At 49.3% G+C, this 27,844-nt stretch overlaps 1 protein-coding gene across 2 annotated transcripts in view; it reads right to left on the reverse strand.

Annotated features, from left to right (window-relative positions):
* ANKFY1 (ankyrin repeat and FYVE domain containing 1) overlaps nt 1–27,844 on the reverse strand; it is a 137,536-nt gene that overhangs the window by 46,240 nt on the left and 63,452 nt on the right. For both annotated transcript variants that reach the window (XM_073574611.1, XM_073574621.1), the window contains exons 10-11: nt 17,368–17,567; nt 542–639 (exon numbers count right to left, since the gene is read on the reverse strand). In XM_073574611.1, the coding sequence (XP_073430712.1) occupies nt 542–639; nt 17,368–17,567 (298 nt within the window). The remainder of the gene's footprint in view (nt 1–541; nt 640–17,367; nt 17,568–27,844) is intronic.

Below are 27,844 nucleotides of genomic sequence, written 5' to 3' on the forward strand. Positions count from 1 at the left end.
ACTATGGGGATTCGCCGATTTCTGAGCCGGCCCAGAGGGTAAGTATGCGCTATACATACTCCCGGCCAATGGGCGCAGCCTCACTCTATACACTTGTATGTAGCGAGGCTGTGCCCTCTAGTCGGCCGTGCCCTCTAGTCGGCCATGCCCACTCGACGGCCGCATCACTAGTCGGGGCGCAGCCTTGCTCCATACAAGTGTTCGCAGCGAGGCCAGACCCACAGGTCGGGCTCTGCCCTGGAGTATGTAAAACACATACATATCCTCTAGTCATGGCTCAGAAACCGGTCAATCAGCGCAGTGTACAGTACGTGTGCTGGCGGATACATAAGTCTGCAGTCACACAGGGTGACTGCACACTTATCAATTTGGACCTGACAACCCCTTTAACAACATGATAAACCATAGAATAAACAAGTGTCCAAAGCTTTAATTGATACTGTATAAATTTCAGGAATTAATTTGCGTTCATAGTAATAGTCTGTACTAACACACACCTCAAACAGTTGCCTTGATTTGCCATTTAGAACACAGTACATACCGATTTGTTTTTATGATTGACTTTTGCCCCATGGGTTGCCAAGAAGAGCGCAGCGGCCTCGTTCCCTGCCCCAGCAGCTCTTTGTAACAAGCAGTTACCTAGGAGGAACATACAGAATAGAAGTTTATTTATATGTAGGATCAAGTTTATGTAAAACAGCAGTATGTTTAGATTATGGTAAGACTTTCTAGCCTGCTATATGATTCAACATAGGTTTGTAATAGTTCAACAAGTATTTTCCTGTAATTAAACATATTTTGACGGACATTAACATGGGCATGTTAAAGGGGTTATTCCATATTCCTTAGTAGTGACTCCTATTCTGGCAGACTATTCTCAAAGGCAATAAAGCACTCCAGTATTAGCTGAAGATATAGCATTGGTGTTTATTCACCACATAAAACATTTTGGTCTACATTAGTGTCGAACTGCGCTATAGATATTGTACATTCATTACATCTCCAGCCAACCAGTTCTCTTGCTTTGCACTAATGAGGAGCAAAACCCCAGAAACACATCTGCAAATCCGATAGTTGCTATTGTGCAAGCTCCACTAGCTCCATTTTGTTGGAGGAAACTTTTTGGCTACAGCAAAATGGCGCCAGCGCAGTAGCATCTATCAGGAAGTGATAGATGCTACTGCGCTTGTGCAGCTTCTATTTTGCTGTAGTTACATTTTTTCCCCCCAAAGAACACAATATGAACTGCACAAGCACAGTTTTTAAAATAGGAGGCAGGTCACTGAGGGATCAGTAACCGGTCATTCAAGCCCATAAGGATGAATATGAAAACACCAAATAAAGACGCCCCACAGGCTCACCCCAAAGCAAGGGAATCTCTTTAACTGAAAACTACAAATACAGATTAAACAACAACCACAAAACCGATTTAATCAACCAATGTATCATTTTAATCAGTATAACAGCGCCAACCTGACAGTGCCTGTAGTTTACTTGGCAAAATCCTGATGACAGGTTCGCATTAAATAGTTGAAATGGACTTTTTGGAATAGTTTAAATGGACTTTTTGTTCAGTAGATGGCACTAGACTCCATTTATTCCTCCTCTCTGAAGACTACAGGGCCATTAATTTTAAGCAGCTATTGGATTATTCAAAAATAATTAAAGTGGTCTTCCCACAAAGTTAATTTTAATTAACATTTTAAATCAATATACCTTTGAATAATAAGCGTATGCTCTCATGATAAGTTTTTTGTTTAAGAACTTATGCACCTATTTAAATTAGGTTACTTGCATTTTTTTCATTGCAGTTTTGTATGCTTTTTTAACATGCATTTTTACCACATTTTTGATGCTGCGTTTTTTTTATCTGTTTGGTATCATGCTTTAATTAAAGCGGCTTTGCTTTTGATACTTACTGTTTTATTTGCTTTGACAAAACTTTACTGATATAATTAGATGAGGATTACATGCGTTTTTGTCGCCACGAAAATGCATGTGCATATTTTTGTTGCAGATTTTCCTCATCTAAATGTAATGGGGAAAATCCGAACAGAAAACTCAATGTACCCGTAAGAGAAATTGACATGTTGCGGATTTGAAAAAAGCACCGCAGGTCAGTGAAGCAGAGTGGGCATGAGATTTCTATAAATCCCATCAACTTTGCTAAGATGCAAAAACACACGTAAAAAATTCACCAGAAACTCATTGTGGGAACGTAGTCTAATAACTTCCATAATTGGATGTATTTATAAAAAAAAAAAAAAACGTTCCTGTGTGGAGATAATCTTAAAACTGGGTTCACAGGTAGCAGAAATCCCGTGGAAGTTACCGCAAGAATTCTGGAATTCCATTCAGCGGGAAAATCGCATTTTAACTCCTTCATGACCCAGCCTATTTTGACCTTAATGACCTGGCTATTTTTTGCAATTCTGACCAGTGTCCCTTTATGAGGTAATAACTCTGGAACGCTTCAACGCATCCTAGCGATTCTGAGATTGTTTTTTCGTGACATATTGGGCTACATGGTAGTGGTAAATTTAGGTCAATAATTTTTGCGTTTATGTGTGAAAAAATCAGAAATTTGGCGAAAATTTCGCAATTTTCGAATTTTTATTCTGTTAAACCAGAGTGTTATGTGACACAAAATAGTTACTAAATAACATTTCCCACATGTCTACTTTACATCAGCACAATTTTGGAAACAAATTTTTTTTTGTTAGGAAGTTATAAGGGTTAAAAGTTGACCAGCGATTTCTCATTTTTACAACAAAATTTACAAAACCATTTTTCTTTAGGGACCACCTCACATTTGAAGTCACTTTGAGAGGTCTATATGGCAGAAAATACCCAAAAGTGACACCATTCTAAAAACTGCACCCTTCAGGTGCTTCACAAGAACTAAAGCAACGTGGAAGGAAAATACAGGATTTTTGGGTTGCTTACCGTAAAATCTGTTTCTCGGAGCCTTCATTGGGGGACACAGAGACCATGGGTGTATGCTGCTGCCACTAGGAGGCTGACACTATGCACAAAAAAAGGTTAGCTCCTCCTCCACAGTGTACACCCCACCGACCGGCAGGGAATTCCTCAGTTAGTGAGAAAGCAGGAGAAGTAACAGAATAGATTGAAAACAGATCAACTCAACTGTAACCAAATCAACCAAAGTAAGAACAGGAGTTGTAGAACATGGGAGGGTGCTGTCCCCCCCAATGAAGGCTCCGAGAAACAGATTTTACGGTAAGCAACCCGAAAATCCTGTTTTCTCGTTCGCCTTATTGGGGGACACAGAGACCATGGGACGTCCCAAAGCAGTCCCTGGGGTGGGAAACAAACTTCCATCAGGCCAGTGGACTCACCACCGCTGCCTGCAGAATCCTTCTACCTAGGCTGGCGTCCGCCGAAGTGTAGGTGTGGACCCTGTAGAATTTCACAAACGTGTGAACCGAAGACCAGGTTGCCGCTTTGCAAAGCTGCAGCGCGGAGGCTCTGTAATGTACCGCCCAGGAAGCAGCCACTGCCCGGGTAGAGTGCGCTCTGATCCCCGGAGGGGCCACTCGATGCTTAACCCGGTAGGCCTCCAAAATTGCCGATCTGATCCAGCGAGCAATAGTAGCTTTGGAAGCCGGGTGACCTTTCCGCGCCCCATCTGGAATGACGAAAAGAGAGTCTGTCTTTCGCAAGGAAGACGTCCTAGACAGATAGACTCATCGCCCTGACCAGATCCAGCTTGTTCAGGGACCGCTCCCGAGGATGAGTTGGACTCGGACAGAAGGATGGCAGAACAATATCCTCATTGAGGTGAAAGGAGGACACCACCTTCGGAAGAAAAGAGGGCGGAGGCCGCAGCACTACCTTGTCCTGGTGAAGTACCAGAAAAGGAGAGCGGCAAGAAAGAGCCGCCAATTCCGACACGCGCCGGATGGAGGTGATGGCCACCAGAAAGGCTACCTTCCAGGAGAGAAGGGAAAGGGAGACTTCTCTGAGCGGTTCAAAGTGAGAACCTTGCAGAACCTCAAGAACCAGATTAAGATCCCATGGATCCACGGGCGCTCGATACGGAGGAGCCGTGTGAGCCACGCCCTGAAGAAAGGTTTTGACCTGAGGGCGGGAGGCCAAAGTCTTCTGAAATAAAATGGACAGCGCCGAAACTTGACCCTTCAAGGAACTGAGAGCAAGCCCCGCATCCAGCCCTGCCTGAAGAAACGCCAGAACGGAAGGGAGCGAAAAGCACATAGGCGCGATGTTATTGGCCTCACACCAAGTGAAATAGGCCTTCCAAGTACGGTAGTAAATTTTGGAAGATGATGTCTTCCTGGCTCGGATCATGGTATGAATTACACGACCGGAGAATCCTGCTCGTTTCAAAACCTCGATCTCAACAGCCACGCCGTTAAATTGAGCGGCTGAGAATTGGGGTGGCAAATCGGACCTTGAGACAGCAGATCTGCTCAGTCTGGAAGCTTCCAGGGGGCGTCCGCGAGAAGGTTGACAATGTCCGCGAACCAAGACCTTCTGGGCCAATTCGGGGCGATGAGAATGACTGGAATTCCTTCTGCTTTGATCTTCTTCAACAGCTTGGGAAGAAGAGGCAGGGGAGGAAACAGGTAGGGGAGCTCGAACTGTGACCAAGGAATGGCCAGAGCGTCGGCGCCCACTGCGAGAGGATCTCGAGCTCTGGATACAAACTGTGGGACCTTCCTGTTGAGGCGAGAAGCTAGCAGATCTACGTCCGGGGTTCCCCAACAACTGCAGAGCTGAAGAAAGACCTCCGGATGTAGGGACCACTCTCCTGCCGCGAGACCCTCGCGGCTGAGAAAGTCGGCGGCCCAGTTGTCTACGCCGGGAATGTGTACCGCGGAGATTGTCGGTACCGAAATCTCTGCCCACTGAAGGATCTCGGACACTTCTGCCAGGGCTGAGACACTCCGAGTCCCTCCTTGGCGGTTGACATATGCCACCGCTGTGGCATTGTCTGTCTGAATCCGGACTGGCAGGCCCCTGAGGAGCCTCTCCCAGTGGACGAGAGCCAGATGGATCGCTCGTATCTCTAGGACGTTGATCGGCAGGGCTGATTCCTGAGTCGACCAACGACCCTGAACAGTGTGATGGCGGAACACTGCACCCCAGCCGAGGAGGCTGGCATCCGTTGTTACAATCTGCCAGTGAATGGGAAGAAAAGACCGACCCAAGTGGATAAGAGGTGACGTCAACCACCAGTTGAGTGACCGCTTGACCCGGCATGAAAGACGTACAGGGCGATCCAGGGACAGAGCCGACCTGTTCCACCTCGACAGAATGGCGTGCTGGAGAGGTCTGGCGTGAAATTGGGCAAAGGGAACTGCCTCTATCGCCGCCACCATCTTTCCCAGGACCCTCATAGCTGTTCGGAGGGACGGAAATCGTGTGGTCTGCAGCGATCGTACATCCTGCTGCAGGGAGAGAAACTTCTCTCGTGGGAGAAAGACCCTTGACCGACGCGTGTCGAACAGTAGGCCGAGAAACACAAGACGTTGAGAAGGAATCAGACAAGACTTTTTCCTGTTGACGATCCACCCGAAATTGGAAAGGGTGTCTAGGACGATCGTCAAACTTAGGCGAGCCTGTTGAAAAGAGGAAGCTTTGATCAGAATATCATCGAGGTACGGAAAAAGAACGAGACCTCTGATCCTCAACAAGGCCATCAGCGCAGCCATGATCTTCGTGAAGACTCTGGGTGCAGTGGCGAGACCAAAGGGCAGCGCGACGAACTGGTAATGTTCCTGGCGAATCGCAAACCGCAGGAACTTCTGATGTCCGGAGAATATGGGAACATGTAGATAGGCGTCTTGGATGTCTATTGAACACATGAATTCCTGCTCCTCCATGGAAGCGATTACCGAACGAACAGACTCCATCCGGAAGTGGCGAAGGCGTACTCTCTTGTTGAGAAGCTTGAGATCCAAGATGGGTCAGACCGCCCCGCCTTTTTTTGGCACCACAAAAAGGTTTGAATAAAATCCTGTGAACCGCTCCGAGACGGGAACGGGCACAATCACCCCGGAACTGAGGAGAGAGGTGATGGCCGTAAAGAACCCCGGAATCAAGGCTGGATCCTTTGGAGGACGGGATTCGAAGAAACGATTCGGTGGAAGAGAAACAAACTCTATCTTGTATCCTGACGATACAACCTCCCTGACCCAAGCGTCCTCTACTGAGGCCAGCCAAACGTCCCTGAAGAAGAGAAGTCGACCTCCCAATCGGAAGGGACCCTCGGGAGTCTGACGATAGTCATGCAGATGTAGACCGTTAAGACCTGGATCTGGATGGTCTGCCCTGGGAAGAGTGGGATCGCCAGGAAGGAGTGGGTCTGAAGGAAACTTTCTATCTTGGCGCGCCTGCGGTCTTTGTTAGTTGGATGGGTTCTCCGCTGTATTGAAACGGCGGAAAGCCCGAAAGGGTCGAAACTGACGCCTTAGTGGAGGTCTGCGAGGCTTAGACTGAGGGAGAAGGGAACTCGTGCCTCCGGTGGCGTCCTTAATAATCTGGTCCAATTGGGATCCAAAGAGGCGTACTCCCTGAAAAGGCAGATTAGTAAGAGACTTCTTAGAAGACAAGTCCGCCTGCCAGGCCTTGAGCCAAATTGTACGTCGGATTGCCACAACGTTGCTTGCCGCCTGAACGGCGCAGGATGCGGCATCCAAAGAAGCAGAAAGCAGATAATCCCCCGCATGGGAAATCTGATTGGCGAGATCGGCCAATCGCTCTGGTTGTGCTTTATCTAGGATGCCTTGACGAAGATCCTCTGCCCAAGTCGCTATGGCTTTTGCTGCCCAAGACGAAGCAAAGCTTGGACATACTGCCGCTGAAGCCGCTTCGAAGGCGGACTTAGCTAGGGATTCTATAATCCTATCATTAGAATCCTTTAGAGCTGCCACGCCTGAAAGCGGGAGAACCGTGTTATTAGAAAGTCTGGACACAGGTGGGTCCACCGAGGGAGAAGCAGCCCAGTTGTCCGTGAGCTCTTTAGCAAACGGGTACAGTACGCCGAGACGCTTTCCTCTTTGAAAGCGTCTGGTCGGATCTCGTCTTTCCCTGGTAAAAATCTTTCCAAACTCGGAATGGAAAGGAAATACCCTGGAGGGCGTTTCCGCCCGTCTGAACGAAACCTCCTGATCTGAGGATTTCGCAGGGGGGTCAGCAATCTCGAAGGTCTGGTGAATCGCTGCAATGAGGTTCTGCACCGTAACCTTCATGTTCGCATCCTGGTCCGAATCCAGCTCTAAAATCCCCTCAGAAGACCTGTCCGAGAACGCTTCACCTGACTCGGGAGAGGAGGCCCGGGAAGGAGGCTGCTGAGACGGACTATGCGGTGAGATGGGACGAGGGGAGGATTCCGGCTGGAGATCCTGCCTGGGTCTTTTGCGACTAACGCTGGCTGACTCAGACGGAATCTCTTGAGGCCTGCTGGACCCTGCAGAAGTGTCCAGGGGCAACTTATCCAGAGCGGCTACCAGGGACTGAGACACCCTGGTGAGGTCTGCCACTGATTGAGAAAGAGATGAAGCCCAGCCAGGAATGGGGGGTTCACTCTCACATGGGGCCATAGATGGCTCCTGCGCGGCGTCAGGCTGAATTGGATTGCTACAGTCCAGGCAGAGGGGAGTGGACGGACCTGAGGGAAGTTTGCGATTGCAAGAAGAGCACGCAAAGTACTTGACTAGAGTGCAGGGGGGAGCCGTAGAGCGGGCACGATCAGATTTAGAGTTAGACATAGTGATAACTGAGGTAGTGCCGGAAGGTTGGGGGACAGAAGGCAGAGGAGGGTGTCAGTCTGCAGATGCAGCGCTACTCAGAGTCCGGTGTCCCCAGAGACAATGCTATCCGGCTTGTCTGCAGGTCAGAGCGAAATCCGGCTGACGGGCCCAGAGAGCGATATCCGGCTGACAGAACTGCGTCCGGCTGACAGGCTGGGAAGATGGCGACCGCCTGAGAGGAATGGGAGAACGCGCGCTTCCAGGGGAAGAAGGGCGGCGTTAACTGCCTGGCTAAAGGAGGCACCGCCCGCTGGCCAAGAATAGGCTGGGGTGCAAGAAAGAGGCGGTAGGAGGGCCTGGGACGGGCGGGAGAGAAGCCCGCTTAGAAGAAAGGGGCGGGGGCGTGGCCGCGACTACAACTCCTGTTCTTACTTTGGTTGATTTGGTTACAGTTGAGTTGTTTGTTCTGTTTTCAATCTATTCTGTTACTTCTCCTACTGCTTTCTCACTAACTGAGGAATTCCCTGCCGGTCGGTGGGGTGTACACTGCGGAGGAGGAGCTAACCTTTTTTTTGTGCATAGTGTCAGCCTCCTAGTGGCAGCAGCATACACCCATGGTCTCTGTGTCCCCCAATAAGGCGAACGAGAAAAATGGACATTTTAATTTTTCCAACACAAATTTTCTTTTAGCATCATTTTTTTCATTTTCACATGGGCAACAGGATAAAATGGATCCTAAAATTTGTTGGGCAATTTCTCCTGAGTACACAGATACCTCATATGTGGTCATAAACCACTGTTTGGGCGCACGGCAGGGCTCAGAAGGGAAGGAGCACCATTTGACTTTTGAATGGGAAATATGCTGGAATATTTAGCGCTTGCCATGTCACGTTTGGAGAGTCGCTGTGTGCCTAAACACTGGAGCTTCCCCACAAGTGACCCCATTTTGGAAACTAGACCCCCCAAGGAACTTATCTAGATGCATAGTGATCACTTTGAACCCCCAGGTGCTTCACAAATTGATCCGTAAAAAAAAAAAAAAAGTACTTTTTTTTTCACAAAAAACGGTAATTAGACCTACCGGTAATTGTGTTTCCAGGAATCCATCCTGACAGCACACTTGGAGGACGTCCTTCTCATCCGCAGTGGGACAGGAAACCACGAGAGTTTAAAAGGACCCTCCCCCTACCATCCCACAGTGATTTCACAAAGTAACACCTCTGGATGGATTCAACAAAAATTTTTATTTAAACCAACATTTTCCATACACATGTTACATCACAATTGCATGGATGCGTTTGTCGGGAGGGAACTAATAGTGCTGTCAGAATGGATTCCTGGAAACACAATTACCGGTAGGTCTAATTACCGTTTTCCAGGTCACCACCTGACAGCACACTTGGAGTAGTACCAAAGAATATTGGTCCTAGGGTGGGACTACCACGTGGAGTACCTTTCTCCCAAAAGCCACCTGTGCAGAGGTCACGTCTAATTTATAGTGTTTCGAGAACATACTGAGACTGGCCCAAGATGCGGCTCTGCAGATTTTTTCTGCCGAGGCTCCGCCCCTCTCTGTTGATGATGTGGCCATGGCCCTAGTTGAGTGGGCTCTAAGGCTCCCCAGGGGGCTCTGACCCTGTGCTCTATACGTTGTGCTAATAACAGATTTAATCCACCTTGCTATTGTGGATTTCGATGCCTTTTTCCCCTTATTAGGGCCTCTGAACTGGACAAAGATAACTATCCTGCCTCCAAGGCCTGGTTGCGTCCAGGTACCTGAGCACTGTTTCCCTGATCCAGGTTATGGTAAGCTTCCTCCTTGCTATTTTTAGGAATCTGACAAAATGAGGGGAGCACTAGCTCCTGATTCATGTTCGAGTCTGAGACCACCTTGGGGAGAAAAGCCAGGTCGAGTTTTAGGACTAATCGGGCGTCGAATATTTGTAAGTAGGGATTCTGAACCGATAGGGCCTGAAGTTCCCCTAATCTTTTGGCTGATGTAACAGCCACTAAGAACGCTGTCTTCAGAGAGAGGTTACCGATAGTTATTTCTACCCCTAGCTGGTATGGCTGTCTACATAGCGCGTTAAGGACTAGGTTAAGGTCCCAAAGAGGGACGGTCCTTCTTATCAAGGGCTTAAGTCTCTGCACAGCCCTTGAAAACTGGGTTATCCAGGGGTGAGATAATAGGGTTGTGTCATAGAACACGCTTAAGGCCGCAATCTGCACTCTCAGGGTGCTGGGTCTGAGGCCCTTTTTGAACCCTGCCTGTAAGAAGTCAAGGATCTTCGGGATCTGGGGTTGGTCAGTTTCGACTGTCGCCTCTCCACAAAAGCTGCAAAACTTATTCCAAATTTTGTTATATATTGCTGCTGTTACGGGCTTCCTACTTGCTTGTAGAGTGGTTATAACTTCATCCGAAAGACCCTTTGTTCTTAGGATCTGCCGCTCAGGATCCAGGCTGATAGCTTGAGGGCTTCTGTCCTTTTGTGGAAGACCAGACCCTGGTGAAGAAGGTCTTCTCTTTTTGGCAGGAGAATGGGATCTTCCCGTGATATCTTCCTGAGCAGAGGAAACCAGCTTCTTCTTGGCCAATAGGGAACCACCAATATGACCCTGGCTCTGTCCTCGTAGATCTTCCTGAGAACCCTTGGGTTGAGAGCTAGAGGCGGGAAGGCGTACAGTAGGCCCCTGCTCCAGGACTGCGATAGAGCATCTATCCCTGTCGGGTTTCCTGCAGGGTTTAGGGAGTAGAAGGCGTTGACCTTTGTATTCCCCTTGTCCGCAAACAGGTCTATTTCTGGTTGTCCCCAGCGATCGCACAGGCTGCTGAACACTTCTTCGTTGAGTTCCCAGTCCGCTGCGGTTGTTCTTCTGCTGAGAAAGTCCGCCACCTGGTTGCTGGTGCCCTCCAGATGTACTGCTGAGATTGAGAGGACCTCTCTTTCTGCGCATCTGAAGATCTGCTCTGCTAAGCCCTGTAGTGCCGGGTGTTTCGGTCCGCCCTGATGGCGGAGAAAGGCTACTGTCGTGGTATTGTCCGAAAATATCTTGACGTGCTTGTTCTTCACCCGAGGCCAGGCAACGAGTAGTACCTTCCAGACCGCAAGTAGCTCTCTGAAGTTGGAGGACCTGTTGCTGTCCTCCCGACTCCATCGCCCCTGATAGTACTCTCCTCCGAAGGGCCCCCCCCAGCCATACAGACTTGCGTCCGTGGTTACTACGATCTCTGGGGACTGAATCCATGAGACACCGGTTTTTATGTTTCTTGGGACGGTCCACCACAGCAGCGACCTTCTGACCTGGGGAATTAATTGTATCTTCTTGTCTAGTGAGCCTTGCCTTCTGTCCCAGGACGATAGAACTGCCTGTTGTAGTCTGCGGTAGTGGATCTGACTCCATCTGACACAGGAGATACACAAAGTCATCAGCCCCAGAATCCTCATTGCGTCTCTGATCGACACCCGGTTCTTTGTGAACTGGCGGATCTTCTTTGGTATATTGGTCTGCTTTTCTTCTGGAAGATAGGACATTCTTCTTTCCGAATCCAGCATGACCCCTAAAAATTTTATTCTGGGCTTGGGTATAAGATCTGATTTTGACCAATTTATTATCCAACCCAACCTTTGCAGTGTGGCGATTGAGGACTGACAGTCGACTCTGAGCTGGGCTGCTGAATCTGCTACGATCAAGAAGTCGTCTAAGTACAGGACCACAGTGATGTTTTGGGCTCTTAGGTAGGCCACAACCTCTACCATTACCTTCGTGAAAACTCTTGGGGCTGATGCTAGGCCGAAGGGGAGACAGCGAAACTGGTAGTGGTGAACCCTGCCCTCCTTTTCGACCGCAAACCTGAGATATTTTTGGTGGTCTGGGTGGATGGGGACATGGTAATATGCGCTTTTTAGATCTAAAGTGCACATTACCACCGCTTCTCCCAGGAGCGGAATCGTGGATCTTATTGATTCCATCTTGAAGCGTCTGTATGATACCCACTTGTTTAAGGGCTTGAGATTTATTATGGTCCTGGTCTCCCCCGACGGTTTTTTTTATCGCAAAGAGGCTCGAGTAGTGTCCCCTTCCCTCTTCTTGCGTGGGAACTGGTAGGATTGCCTCCATTTCTAGGAGGTCCTGGATATCTAACCACATGGGGGAGGTCGGACAGAGTCGAGAGCTGGTCACTAGGAACCTGTTCGAGGGTAGGGATTTGAATTCTATCTTGTATCCTTGAGAAATTACTTGCAGTACCCAGGGGCTGGTGGTAACCTCTCGCCATTCTTCCCTGAACCTGAGCAGTCGCCCCCCTACCCTGGCTTCCTCTCGTTGTTCCTATCCGCAGTGGGACAGGAAAAACACTGTGGGATGGTAGAGGGAGGGTCCTTTTAAACTCTCGTGGTTTCCTGTCCCACTGCGGATGCGAAGGACGTCCTCCAAGTGTGCTGTCAGGTGGTGACCTGGAAATTATCTTTTAGCCTCAGGTTTTTCATTTTCACATGGGCAACAGGATAAAATGGATCCTAAAATTTGTTGGGCAATTTCTCTTGAGTACACAGATACCTCATATGTGGTAATAAACCACTGTTTGGGTGCACGGCAGGGCCCGGAAGGGAAGGAGCGCCATTTAACTTTTTGAATGAAAAATTAGCTCCAATCGTTATCGGACACCATGTCGCGTTTGGAGAGCCCCTGTGTGCCTAAACAGTGAAAATCTCCTACAAGTGACACCATTTTGGAAACTAGACCCCTTAAGGAACTTATCTAGATGTGTAGTGAGCACTTTGAACCCCCAAGTGCTTCACAAAAGTTTATAACGTAGAGCAGTGAAAATAAAAAAAATCATTTTTTTCCCTCAAAAATGATTTTTTAGCACGCTATTTTTTATTTTCACAAGGGTAACAGGAGAAATTGGACCCCAAAAATTGTTGTCCAGTTTGTCCTGAGTACGCTGGTACCCCATATGTGGGGGGAACCATTGTTTGGGCACACGTCAGGGCTCGGAATGGAAGTAGTGACGTTTTGAAATGCAGACTTTGATGGAATTGTCTGTGGTCGTCGTTGCGTTTGCAGAGCCCCTGATGTGCCTAAACAGTGGAAACCCCCCACAAGTGACCCCATTTTGGAAACTAGACCTTCCAAGGAACTTATCAAGATGTGTTGTGAGCACTTTGAACCCCCAAGTGCTTCACAGAAGTTTATAATGCAGAGACGTGAAAATGAAAAAAATCTTTTTTTTTTTTCCACAAAAATAATTTTTTAGCCCCCAATTTTTTATTTTCCCAAGGGTAACAGGAGAAATTAGTCCCCAAAAGTTGTTGTGCAATTTTTCCTGTGTACGCTGATACCCCATATGTTGGTGTAAACTACTGTTTGGGCACACGTCGGGACTTGGAAGGGAGGGAGCACTGTTTGACTTTTTGAACGCAAAATTGGCTGGAATCAATGGTGGCACCATGTCGCGTTTGGAGACCCCCCTGATGTGCCTAAACAGTGGAAACCCCTCAATTCTATCTCCAACACACCCCTAACCACAACCCTAACCCCAACACATCTCTAACCCTAATCCCAACCCTAGCCATAACCCTAACCCCAACACACCCCTAACCCTAATTCCAACACACCACTAACCCTAATTGCAACCCTAACCACAAGCCTAACTCTAATCCCAACCCTAACCCTATAACCCTAACACACCCCTAACCCTAATCTTAACCCTAATTCCAACCCTAACCCTAATTCCAACCCTAATGGAAAAAAAATAAATAAAAATATTTTCTTTATTTTGTCAGTTGTGCCTACCTATGGGGGTGAAAATCAGGGGGGTTTATTTACATTTTTATTTCATTTTGATCACTGTGAGAGTGATCAAAATTAAAGAATGGAATCTGCAGCCGGTAGATTCGGGCGGGCGCACTACGCATGCGGCCACCATTTTCCAAGATGGCGGCGCCCATGATCCGGACCCGCGGGACATCGGGAGCGACAGGGAGACTCAGAAGGTACCGGGGGGGTGAGGGGGGGGGATCAGAAGCTGGCGGGGAGTGGAGGGAAGGGGAGGCGGGGGCAGATGACAGCGGCGGCAGATCGCCGCTGTCATTCAGTGGTGGGGGGGCCATCGCCGGTGGTGGTGAGGGGTCGGATCGGTGTCACCAGCCATGTACGATCCTACTGCAGCATCGGCCATGGCTGGCTTGTAATATTTCATCAATTTTCATTGATGAAATATTACTATCGCTCTGATTGGCTGTTTCACTTTTAACAGCCAATCAGAGCGATCGTAGCCAAGTGGGGGCGAAGCCACGCCCCCTGTGGTGAATTACAAAGCCCCCTGTATCTGCGGGTCAGGTGACCTTTCATTGACCCCGTCACCCAACCCGCAGGGGGGCTTTGAAGTCATGACACAGGGTATGCGTCATGGGTCGGATTGGCACAGACTTTCATGACACATACGCTGTGTCACAGGTCGGGCAGGGGTTAAATTCCCGCGATTTTCCCGCGGAAAAACTAGCGATTTGCAAGCGTAATTACCGTATTGTTCGGACCATAAGACGCACTTTTTTCCCAAAAAATTTTGGGGGAAAGTGGGGGGTGCGTCTTATGGTCGAAATATACTAACCTCCGGAAGCTGGTGCGGGTGCCACGGGGCTCTGTAGTGCGGTGGTGGCAGCGGGCTGTGCTCCGGTGCATGGGTAGCGGCTCTCTGTGCTCTGGTGCAGGGGCGGCGGCTCCGCCGGCATTTCCTCCAAGCCCAGAGGCCCCCGCACATTCCTTGCTGGCCGCCGCCATGTTGCGGTGGCCTACGGGAACATGGACGCCGGGAAGATGGCCGCCGGTCCGGGGATGGCGCATGCGCAGGTTCAGATCTCGTCCCGAGATCTCGGGGGACGAGATCTCGTTGCCGAGATTTGAACCGGCGGCCATGATCCCGTAGGCCACCGCAACATGGCGGCGGCCAGCAAGGAATGTGCGGGGGCCTCCGGGCTTGGAGGAAATGCCGGCGGAGCCGCCGCCGCATCGGAGCACAGAGCCGCCACCCTCACCCCACAGAGCCCACCTGCTCCAGCCCCAGCACAGCTGCCCCAGCCCCAGCACAGCAGCCCCAGCACAGCAGCCCCAGCACAGCCCAGCCCACCTGCCCCAGTACAGCCCAGCTGCTCCAGCACAACCAACCTGCCCCAGAACAGAGCTGCCACCGCACGAACCTGGACCACTGAATGACCCCTGTGACCACTCTTCCACCTGTGCCGGATCCCTTCCCAGGTAAGCTGAATTCGGACTGTAAGACGGACCCCCATTTGACACATTATTTTTTTCCCTATTTTCCTTCTGAAAGTTGGGGTGCATCTTATGGTCCGGTGTGTCTTATAGTCCGAACAATACGGTAGCTTGCAGGATGCTAGCGTTTTCCAAGCGCTCTGTAGCATCGCTTGGAGAACTTATGGACAGGATGGTCACACTCGTCAAACAGTGTGACTAGTGTGACCAACTTTTTACTATTGAGGCTGCCTATGCAGCGTCAGTAGTAAAAAGATCTAATGTTAAAAATACAAAAAAATAAAAAATCGTGTTATATTCACCTTCCTACATCCCGCACAGCGTCCCCAGGCCTCTGCGATGCTCCGGCAGGTCTCGTTTCCCAGTGATGCGTTGCGGCTATGACCTTTGATGACGTCGCGGTCTCGCGAGACCTCTACAGCATCGAGAGACGCGACGTCAGCAAAGGTCATCGCAATGCATTACTCGGAATGGGACCTGCCGCGTGTATCACTGAAGCCTGGGGATGCTGCGCGGGACATCGGAAGGTGAATATAACACGATTTTTTTAATTTTAATTCTATTTTTTACAGGGATATGGTACCCACAGCCCGGAGGGCAGTCTCCTCTCCTCTGGACCGTGGGTACCATCCTCAAATGTTCTGCTTACTTTTCACATGGTGGGCACGGCCACATGCGGAAAGTAAGCAGAACAATGCATTCCTATGTGTGCGGAATTGCCGCGATTCCGCAAATTAATGAGCATGCTGCAGATTTTTCCGCAATGCAATTCCACCACAGGAAAATCCGCAGCATTAGCACAGCATTGCGGAATCCCACAGGATTGCATGGGATGCTGTTTTTTTTTGCGTTTTCGCAGTAAAAACCGCCTCGAAAAAACCTGAACGTGTGAACGCAGCCTAAATGTGCCCCTGCTGTGCACTGTGTAATGGCTGTGTCTGACCGTGCTGGGACATGGTCTGATCATACCACAGCACCTGGGCAGGAGAGGAAGGAAAAGAGTACAGACATTACAGGAGGCGATGACAGCTTATTCTTTCTTTGTAGTAAAAAATAGCTTAAAAACAGGCAGCGGAAAGGGTTTTTCCTTACAGAAAGCATCAGTTGTGATCCCCATGCTCTAATGTCTGCATCCTTTTGTTTCCTTCCTCCCCTGCCCAGGAGCTGTGGTATGATCAGACCATGTTCCTGCACGGTCAGACACAGCCATTACACAGTACACAGCAGGGACACATTTATAAGATTATCTCAGCACAGGAACATTTTTTTCAAATGCATCCAATTGTGGAAGTTATTTGTTCATGATGGGATAATCCCCTTAATTTTCCGCACTCCCGAGCTTCACTTCCGTGAGCCACTGCGTGGATCTTGACACTGGCAGCACAAGGAACTTTATGTGTGGTGGCATTTGGAGCTGAAAGGATCTCAGGAGAGGAAATTAAGTGTAGAAAGGGGGTGTGGGATGAGGTCTTCGTTAACTGAAGGGTCTAGGGGTGTTATTTGGGGTTCAGTCTGGCATTTCAATTCATTTGGGGATTTGGACTGAGATTTTAATTTATTTAGGTTTCTGGGTTGTGACTTTTTGGTGTTGATAACAGACTGGGAATTGTAGAAGCGAGAAGCCAACAATGTCTTGACAGGAGAATTTGTCATAGCAATATGGGGAGGGTGAAGAAGGAAAGAAAATATCTATAACCAGAGAAAAATGTCCCCATTGTTCTGCTATGTTGTGCTCATAGTGTAAGACGACTGTATAGTTTTAGAATGTGTGGGAAAAATAATGAAAAGGAAAATAATAACACATACATACATTTCCAGGACGAATAACAAAGAAAGAAGTTCTAGGAAAAGATGTTCCAAAATTCAAACTTCACAAAGAATAAAACTATTTACAACAGGTATGTCAGCAGACTCCTTAATTGTGTATTCTGCCTCCATCCGCGTCTGTGCGGTAATCTCGGAATATTTTGCACAGCGTCTCTATACACTGGTATCTGACCATTGTGTGGTGGCATAATTAGCTACATTAAAGGGAATGGGTCAGAGGCAAGACCAAACAAACTAAAATTCTGCTGGGCAAGTGCTGCCATTTTTCCATCCTCCGCTCCCCAAGGTTTCAATTCTGGATTTGTCCCTGTCAAGTATATTTTCTTACTAAACATACTTTTAAACACAGCAAAAAACATGAAGAACAGCCTTTTATAGGTTCATTTTCAAAAATTGCCTATGATAATCCTCTATGAAGGAAAGTCTGAGTAGTAAGGTGAAGTAAATCGAGTAAATAACAATGAGAATGATGAAAACCCTTTTCATTATTGAAGTCATAGCTTTATAGGGAATACAAACCTCTTGTTTTTACCTGTTACTGTGTCGGGGGCATCTGTGTTGCTGCCTCGTTTTATTAGTCTAGCCGCAAAGCTATTCTCATCGAATGAAGTGCCATTTACTACAGGGACATCATCAAAAGGGTTCACGGACTGATCAGAGGACACGGTGATGTACTGGACAGCAAGCCACAATGCTGTGCTTCCTTCATGATCCTTAAGTTCTAAATCTAGTCTAACGAAAGAAAGACATTGTCAAAGCCGATCCGCTAATCCGTATCCTAAGAGGACATGTTAAGTACATGCAGAACATACATATACAATGAGCTGCATCATCCAATTAAAAACTTCTATTCCGATCATTCCTCATGTATCTCTTTGACAATGGGATTTCCAATTGTAAAAATTATCAAGAAATTATAGGCTTCTATTGACTACAGAGGTCATAAAGTTTATCTGCAGCCCAGGAATAATTTTTGGTTAATTTATACCACGGGAAGATAAAGCTGCGTTCACACGTCGCTTTTTTTTGCATTTTCGCAGCGTTTTTTAAAGCGCGATTTTGCCACGAAAACGCAAAAAAACAGCATCCCATGCAATCCTATGGGATTCCGCAATGCTGTGCGGCGATCCCGCACCCATAGGATTGCATTGTTCCGCTTACTTCCCGCATGTGGCTGTGCCCACCATGCGAAAAAGGAGATTTTTGTGCACTCACCGTAAAATCTCTTTCTCTTAGCCTCTAATTGGGGGACACAGAACCATGGGTGTTATGCTGCTGTCCACTAGGAGGTGACACTATGCATATGCAGGGGTGGCATTTATGCACATGTAATCGAAGTACATGTATCAAAGTACTTCTGGCAGTTATAACATGGCAGTTAGACAGGGCAGGAGACAGGTAAGACATTTATATACATCTAATCCCTGTACATTAGGAGTACAACAAATATATACCATATGCATTTGTGTAATTTATATCCTGGCCGCTGCATTCACACACATCCACCACCCTGGCATTAACTCTCTATACTCCATCCATATTGGCCCCTCGCTTCTTTCCTCTCCTATGTATAGCACTCATGCTCTTTTCACATTGCTAAATTGCACAGATCCAGCCAGTCCCACCATTCAACACCAGAGACGCTCTCACAAATCACTTAACCATCTGCTCACTCTTTCTATCCTCCTTCTCCTAGTTGCAGGAGACATTGCTCCCAACCCTGGTCCCCCATGTTATAGAAAGTCAAACCCCCCCACTGCTACACTCAGAAACCCCTCTAATCTTATTAATATTCCCTGCATGCCATCTGTCTCTCTTAATTGTGCATTTTGGAATTCTCGCTCAGTGTGTAACAAACTCTCCTTCATTCATGACTTCTTCCTTTCTAATTCTCTTAACCTCCTGGCTCTTACTGAAACCTGGATCCAGCAGTCAGATACTACCGCTGCTGCTGCTCTTTCATACGGGGGGCTACACTTCTCTCATACCCCAAGATCAGACAATAGAGCTGGTGGAGGCGTTGATCTGCTCCTATCACCAAAATGTACCTTTCAGGTTATCCCTCAAGTACCCTCACTTGTCTTCCCTTCTTTTGAGGTCCATGCCGTCAGACTCTACACCCCCTTCTCCATGCGAGTGGCGGTGGTGTATCGTCCTCCCGGCCCCTCCCATCAGTTCCTGGATCATTTTGCCACTTGGCTTCCACATTTTCTCTCCTGTGACATCCCTACCCTCATCATGGGAGATTTCAACATCCCCATTGCTCTTCCCCTCTCCCCATCTGCTACTCACCTTTTATCTCTAACCTCCTCATTTGGCCTTTCGCAGCTTACTAATTCTCCAACGCATGAAGACGGAAACTCCCTCGACTTGGTCTTCTCTCGGCTTTGTGCAGTGGATGATTTTGCAAACTCCCCTCTCTGACCACAATCTTCTTTCATTCTCTATAAAGAACTGCCAGGCTGCTCAGGTCACCCCCACTGTCCAGACTTATAGAAACATACAGGCCATTAACACCCAGAAACTTCTGAAGAACTTGCAGTCTTCATTGGCCCCTATCTCCTCCCTCTCATGTCCTGATTCTGCATTGAAGCATTACAATGAAACACTTCAAAGTGCCCTGGATGAATTTGCACCCCCTATAAATAGAACACCACAACGCAGACGGCGACAACCCTGGCACACGGTGCAAACACATTTCCTGCAGCGGTGCTCCAGGTGCACCGAACGTCTGTGGAGAAAATCCAATCTACACAAAGATTTCATCCATTTTAAGTTTATGCTTAGAACATACAACACTGCCCTTCACCTCTCCAAACAAACCTATTTCAACACCCTCATCATCTCACTGTCCAATAACCCGAAACGTCTCTTTGACACTTTTCATTCTCTACTCAATCCAAGAGTACAGGCCCCAACCACGGAGCTCCGAGCTGACGATCTGGCCAATTACTTCAAAGAAAAAATTGACCAGATCCGACAGGAAATTATCTCCAAATCCCCTCATACCATGCACTGTCCTCCCTCCCCCACTGCATCTAACTCACACTCTGATTTTGAACCAGTCACAGAAGAAGAAGTAAGCAGGCTCCTTGCATCTTCTCGCCCAACTACTTGCACCAGTGACCCATTTCCGTCACATCTCCTCCAGTCCCTTTCCCCTGCTGTCACCCCTCACCTAACTAAAATATTTAACCTCTCTCTCTCTTCTGGTATTTTTCCCTCCTCATTTAAGCATGCCATCATACATCCACTACTTAAAAAACCATCCCTCGACCAAAACTGTGCCACTAACTATAGACCTGTCTCTAATCTTCCCTTCATCTCTAAACTCCTGGAACGCCTGGTCCACTCCAGTCTTATCCGCTATCTCTCAGAAAACTCTGTTCTCGACCCTCTCCAATCCGGTTTCCGCTCTTTACACTCCACTGAAACTGCCCTCACTAAAGTCTCTAATGATCTGCTAACAGCTAAATCAAATGGTCATTACTCCATGCTAATTCTCTTGGATCTCTCTGCAGCATTCGACACTGTGGATCATCAGCTCCTCCTCACTATGCTCCATTCCATTGGCCTCAAGGACACCGTTCTCTCCTGGTTCTCCTCCTATCTCTCCGACCGCTCCTTTACTGTTTTTTTTGCCGGTTCCTCCTCCTCTCACCTTCCCCTTACTGTTGGGGTTCCTCAAGGATCGGTTCTAGGCCCCCTCCTCTTCTCCTTGTACACTGCCCCTATTGGTCAAACAATCAGTAGATTTGGTTTCCAGTACCATCTCTATGCTGATGACACCCAATTATACGCTTCTTCTCCTGACATCACGCCAGCCTTTCTAGAAAACACTGGCGATTGTCTAAACGCTGTGTCTAATATCATGTCCTCACTATATCTGAAACTGAACCTGTCAAAGACTGAACTCCTTGTGTTTCCTCCCTCTACTAATGTACCTATACCCGACATTGCCATTTCTGTGTGTGGCTCCACTATTACTCCCTAGCAACATGCCCGCTGTCTTGGGGTCATACTTGATTCCGAGCTTTCCTTTGCCCCCCACATTCGATCACTGGCTCGCTCTTGTCATCTGCACCTCAAACATTTCTAGAATTCGACCTTTTCTTACTTTTGACTCTGCAAAAACTCTTACTGTTTCTCTTATTCATTCTCGTCTCGACTATTGTAACTCTCTTCTAATCGGTCTCCCTCTTACCAAACTCTCCCCTCTCCAATCTGTCTTGAATGCTGCAGCCAGGATCATATTCCTCACCAATCGTTACACCGATGCCTCTACCTTGTGCCAGTCATTACACTGGCTACCCATCCACTCCAGAATTCAGTATAAACTTATTACCCTCACCCACAAAGCCCTCCATGGCTCAGCACCACCCTACATCTCCTCCCTTGTTTCAGTATACCACCCTACCCGCGCCCTCCGCTCTGCTGATGACCTGAGGTTAGTATCCTCAATAGTCAGAACCTCCCACTCCCGTCTCCAAGACTTTACACGTGCCGCGCCAATTCTTTGGAATGCACTTCCCAGGTCAATACGATTAGTCCCCAATCCCCACAATTTTAAGCGTGTCCTGAAAACGCATTTATTCAGACTGGCCTATCGCCTCAACACATTAACCTAACCTATCCCTGTGTGGCAGAGCCAAAAGTTTTACCATAACCAGGTTCCCAGCATCATGTTCCCACATGCTTTATGCATCCATTAGCCCTCTGTGTCTGTACTGTTACACACTTAACATTATGGCTGGTCCATACAATCAGGGCAACTGTTACCACCCACCTTTCGTGTCTACCTCTTCCCTCATAGACTGTAAGCTTGCGAGCAGGGCCCTCACTCCTCTTGGTATTTGTTATAATCTACTGTATGTGATTATTGTTATGCTGTAATGTCTATTGTATGTACAAATCCCCTCTGAAATGTAAAGTGTGCGGAATATGTCGGCGCTATAAAAATAAAATTTATTATTATTATAATCTGAAAAAGATTAACTATGGCTCCTCCTGTGCAGTATACACCCCTGGACGGCGTTAGCCGTCTCCAGTATTGTGCAAAAGCATTAGGAGGAAAATAACAGAAAACATTACCACCATGCCTGTAAGAAGGCCATTATGTACGAGCTCAAAGAACAATATGAGAACTCAACCGTAACAATTGCCCATAAGGGCAACAGGGTGGGAGCTGTGTCCCCCAATTAAAGGCTAAGAGAAAGAGATTTTACGGTGAGTACACAAAAATCTCCTTTACTCTGTCGCCTCATTGGGGGACACAGAACCATGGGACGTCCCAAAGCAGTCCCTGGGTGGGAAGCAAAGGACGAATATTGTGCAGACAGGACCCTAAACTTGGGGCACCGCCGCCTGCAGAACCCGTCTACCAAGGCTCGCGTCCGCTGAGGACTGGGTATTAACTCTATAGTGTTTGGTAAACGTGTGTAGGCTAGTCCAAGTGGCCGCCAGGAGGCCCCTACCGCCCGTGTAGAATGTGCCGTTATACCGGCCGGAAGAGGAGAATTTTTAAGGCGGTAAGCCTCTTGTATGGTGGATTTGATCCACCTGGCGAGGGTAGCCTTGAAAGAAGGAAAAGGGAATCAGACTTGCGGAAGGGTGCAGTCCTAGACACGTATATACGCAATGCCCTGACGAGGTCAAGCGTATGCAGAGCCTTCTCCACTCTATGAACCGGAACCGGGAAAAGGGATGGCAGTGAAATTTCCTCATTGAGGTGGAAGTTGGACACAACCTTCGGAAGGATGGGACCGTACGGAGAACTACCTTGTCCTGTTGAAAAGCCAGGAAGGGCCGTCTGCAGGAGAGTGCCAACAGTTCAGACACCCTGCGTAGCGAGGTGATTGCCACCAGAAAGACCACGTTCTGGGATAGAAGGCGAAGTGGGACATCCCTAAGGGGTTCGAAAGGAGGTCCCTGCAATGCTGTCAGGACCAGGTTGAGGTCCCACGTTTCTAGTGGCCGTCTGTAGGGGGGAACCAATCGAGAAACCCGCTGGAGAAAAGTCCTTACTTGCGGCTTGTTAGCAATGCGTCTTTGAAAAAGAACAGAGCCCTGACACCTGGCTCTTAAGCGAGCCCAGGGACAGTCTGGCCTCCAGACCCGATTGGAGAAAACCAAGCACTTTGGGGAGAGAATAAGGGAGTGGGATCTGGTCGCGAGATTCGCGCTAGGTAAAGAATGCTCTCCAGGTACGATAATAAATCTTGGCAGAGGCTGGCTTCCGTGCCCTGATCATGGTTCCAATGACGTCCGGTGAGAGCCATGCCTGGGTTAGAACCCAAGTCTCAAGGGCCACGTCGTCAAATTGAGAGCCCCTGAATTCTGGTGGAAGAATGGGCCTTGTGATAGAAGATCAGGACGGTCGGGGAGACACCAGGGGGCGTCTGCTGTAAGTTGTATGATGTCGGCGTACCATGTACGTCTGGGCCAGTCTGGCACGATTAGGATGGTTGGAACTCCTCCTTGTTTGATCTTCCTCACCACTCTGGATATCAGGGGGAGAGGTGGAAAGATGTACAGCAGCTGGAACTGGGTCCAGTCCTGAACCAGGGCATCCGCTCCGAGCAACCGCGGATCGTGTGTTCTGGCCATGAAGTTGGAGACCTTGGCATTGAACTGGGATGCCATTAGGTCCACGTCCGGGGTCCCCCAGCGATAGCAGATCTGGCGAAAAATTTCGGGATGGAGAGACCACTATCCCGAGTCCATTCCTTGTCTGCTGAGGAAGTCGGCTTACCAGTTGTCCACACCCGGAATGTGGACCGCAGAGTACCAACCCCGTGTCTTCCGCCCAGTGGAGGATGTGTGTCACTTGTCTCATCGCCTGGGTACTGCGTGTCCCGCCTTGGTGGTTCACATATGCCACAGCCATGGCATTGTCCGACTGTACTCGGATAGAGGCTGCCAGTAAGTGACGAAAGGCTCTCAACGCCAGGAGGATGGCACGAATTTCCAGGATGTTGATGGGCATGTTCGGTCCTTCAGGACCTTCCATTGACCTGTGAGAAAGGATTTCCTCTTCGCGAGTGAGGTTGGCTTGAGCCACCAGAGCAGGGACCTCCTGGTTGACGATGCGAGCTGGAACTCCCTATCGAGGGAAAAAGGATTCCTGTCCCAGGACTTGAGAATGGCTAGCTGAAGAGGCCTGAAGTGAAACTGGGCAAATGGGACCGCTTCCATTGCTGCTGCCATCCTGCCGAGGACTCTCATGGCAGACCGGAGAGATCGGGGGGGGGGGCTGCGAAGGAGGATGCGGACTCCTAGATGGAGAGCCAGTGCCTTGTCCTTGGGAAGGAGCACCAGACCCCTGGAGGTGTCAAATAGCATCCCCGGGAAGGACAGAGACTGACTTGGAGTAGTCGATGACTTTTGTAGGTTGACTAACCAGCCCAGACGACTCGGTGTCGATTGTGATTCAGACACTGAGCTCGCAGTCCTTGAAGGTGGAAGCCTTGATGAGGAGATCGTCCAGGTATGGAACGACTACTATGCCTCTGGAGTGTAGAACGTCCATGGTGGCTGCCATGATCTTGGTAAACGTTCTGGGAGCCGTGGCGAGTCCGAACGGGACAACCACGAACTGGTAGTGGTCCTGGTGGATTGCGAACCTGAGAAATCTCTGATGGGCGGGAGCAATCGGTATATGCAGGTATGCGTCTTGTATGTCTATTAGAGGCGAGATATTCTCCCTGCTCCATGGACGCAATGAAAATGACGAACCCGCACATATTTGTTGAGTTGTTTTAGGTCCAATATGGGCAGTACGCTGCCTCCTTTCTTGGGGACTACGAATAGATTGGAGTAGAACCCTCGGAAGCGCTCGGCCGCGGGAAACAGCACTATGACTCCTGCTTGAAGAAGGGAGGAAACCGCTTGGTGGAAGGCACGAGCCTTGGCTGGCGGTTTTGGGGGAACAGAGAGGAAAACCGGTTCGGTGGGTTGGAAGTGAACTCTATCTTGTATCCGGAAGACACAATTTCCCTGACCCACCTGTCTTCTGTAATAGGCAGCCAGACTTGCTGAAAGAGCAAAAGTCGTCCGCCTACGGGTGGGGTGTCTTCCGGAGTTCGTGAGTTATGAGGAGGAGAAAGTCTGAGGATTTCCTCCTTTGGGCTTGGACTGGCCTGCTGTTGGCTGCCAGGTCTTGTCCGGCCTTTGCGTCGACCGTGAGTTGTCCCTGCATGGGGAACGGTTACGATTTTGTGCTGGGCGCGAGACGGACCAGCCCGAAGAATTCCAAAAGAATCGGAACAGTGTTTGGTTATGCTTTTTGTAAGTGCGTTTAGGTTTTAGTTGAGGGAGAGAGGTACTCTTACCCCCGGTGGCGTTGGATATCATTGTGTCCAACTTTTCACCGAAAAGCCGCCCACTGAGGTACGGGAGGTGCGTGAGGGACTTCTTTGAGGCCGCGTCCGCTTTCCATTCCCGCAGCCAGAGGATACGCCGAATCGTAATGACGTTTGATGCTATCCCCGCTACGCCCCTTGCTGATTCCAGAGCTGCATGAAGCATGTAATCTGCTACAACTGCTATTTGAACCGCATGATCCGACAGCTCAGGGGTTGGTGCTTGGAAGCCATCTTGTAATTTTTTGGCCCAAGCCGGTCCGTTGCGTCCTGCCGGTTTGCTGCGTCCCTGAGGGTTGAGCTATCTGGCAGTGAGAGGAGGGTCTGTGCTGCTAGTTTAGAGACTGGGGGGTCCACTTCGGGTGGATCTGTCCATTCCTTGGTGTCCTTCTGCGGGAAGGGGGACCTTGCCTCCAAATATTTGTGATTGGAGAATTTTTTCTCAGGCTGTGAGAACTGCTTGTTAAGGATCGCCTTATATTCTGGGTGATTAGAGAAGACCTTAGGCGGTTTTAGAACCCCTCAAACGAAATCTTGTGCTCGAGCCTCCGGTGGCGGATCAGAAATATCCAGCACCCGATGGATGGAAGAGATTACTTCTTCAACTAGCGCTGTATTGCTAGGGGGAATTGAGATCAGGGACCCCTCCGCTTCGTTGTATGAGGTGGAGTCACAGATGCCTTCCGAATCTTGTGTATCGCTGAGGCGTCCCCTGGTGGGTGAACTGGGTCGGAGGTCTTCTGTGGTCGGGGATCGCTGTGGAGATCTGCGTTGTCTGTCTCTGGTAGGGGACGGTCTAGGTGACCTGGAACTACGGTGTCTCTCCCTAGAGAGGGATGACCGTGTGCTATGGGATGACGCAGATGAACGTGACCTGTGGGTCCGCTTACGTCTGGATGTGGCCGGGACGTCATGTCCCTGAGTCAAGCTCTCCCTTTGCTGGGTAATGTTCATAGCTGAGGCATGACCCTGCAGAGCCTGAAGCAATGTGAAGGTTAGGTTATCTATAGACTGCATCATAGATTGCGACATCTGAGTAGCCCATTCCGGCGCGGTAGCAGACACCGAAGCATTGGTAGGGGCTTCTTGGGGTTCTGACCCAGTGATACAGTCCCGGCAGTGCGGGTACGTGCTGCCACTGGGGAGAGTGGTTTTGCAGGCTGTGCAGAATGCATAAAAGCAGTCCTGCCTGGTTCTCTTGGACCTTGAGCCTGGCATAGTGCACAGAGTGCAGAAGTGCTGGCTATGCAGAGGACCCTACAGGGGTGGCTATGCAGAGGAACCTATAGGGGAGCCTTATAGGGAATATGGATTCACAGCCAAGTAAAAAACCCAGCTGTGATCTTACCTCACCAGTGTGCCCCTAGGTTCAGTGCCGAAGATCCGCAGTCCTGTGCCCCCCGGAGACTGGCTGGCCTGGTCCTGCTGATGTCCTGCAGAAGAAATGGCCGCCGAGAAGAGGAGGAAGGGGAAGAAGGGGGCGGAGAGCTGAAAAAGCATGGCAGGGCTGTGAAAAAACGCGCCCTTTCTGTCTCAATCCGCCCCCTCTATGACACTGTAGAATGTCATATTTGTCATCCGGGGGGGCGGGCCGCTGGGCGGAGAGGAGGCGGCGGCGGCTTCAGCTATGCCGAAGTTGCGGCCTAAATTAGATGCCTGATGCTCAGAAAGGCTCCAGGCCGGAGCGGAAGTCCGGGAGGGGGTCGGATCTGAACCGGACTCCCCCGGATCTAAAGGCAGGATAGCGGTGGGGCTATAAGCGGAAGAGGGGCCCTGTGAGGGGTCCCTCTGAGGCACGATAGAGCTGGTGCTGCTGCAGGGACGGGGCGCAGGGAGCCCTGTGTCTCTATTGTGCCATGCCTGCCTGCACTCCCCCCCGGCCCCAACAGGAGCCCGCAGCTGGGCTGGGGTCCCTGGATGCAGCCGCAGTGTGCTTATGCTGCTGGGAGCTGCAGAGTGCTGCCTGTACAGACCCTACCTGAGGCGTCTCAACCTAATGCCCCCAGAGGGGGATTAGGGAGGATGCTGCAATCACCATCAGGGGGCTTTATCCTCGCCTCAACCTCAACCCGGAAAGCAAAAAGGAATTGGGGAAGGAGGCGGGTCTCGACTTCGAACCAGCACCCGAAGGACTGGGGAAGAAGCGACATGGGGAATAGCCATCTCGACTTCAACTAGGCACCCCGTAATAGGGGGCCGAGGAAGGAGCCATGCCGGGAGTCTCACAGGAGACCCACTTTTCTTCATCTGTAATCCCATAGAAAAAAAACCGGAGTGAAAAAAAGAATAAAAAATTCTTTAGGTGTGCCTCCTATGCGACACTAAGCAAAAACTGGAGAAGGCTAACGCTGTCCAGGGGTGTATACTGCAGAGGAGGAGCCATAGTTAATCTTTTCAGATTATGCATAGTGTTGCCTCCTAGTGGACAGCAGCATAACACCCATGGTTCTGTGTCCCCCAATGAGGCGACAGAGTAAGTAAGCAGAACATTTGCGGATGGTACCCACGGTCCGGAGGAGACTGTCCTCCGGGTTGTGGGTACCATATCCCTGTAAAAAATAGAATAAAAAATAAAAAAATGGTGTTATATTCACCTTCCGGCGTCCCGCGCAGCCTTCCCGGGCCTCAGCGATGCTTCCGTTCCCAGTA

The sequence above is a fragment of the Dendrobates tinctorius genome, unplaced genomic scaffold, assembly GCF_039654945.1.
Source record: "Dendrobates tinctorius isolate UK_male_01 unplaced genomic scaffold, ASM3965494v1 ptg000007l, whole genome shotgun sequence".
Classification (NCBI taxonomy): Eukaryota; Metazoa; Chordata; class Amphibia; order Anura; family Dendrobatidae; genus Dendrobates; species Dendrobates tinctorius.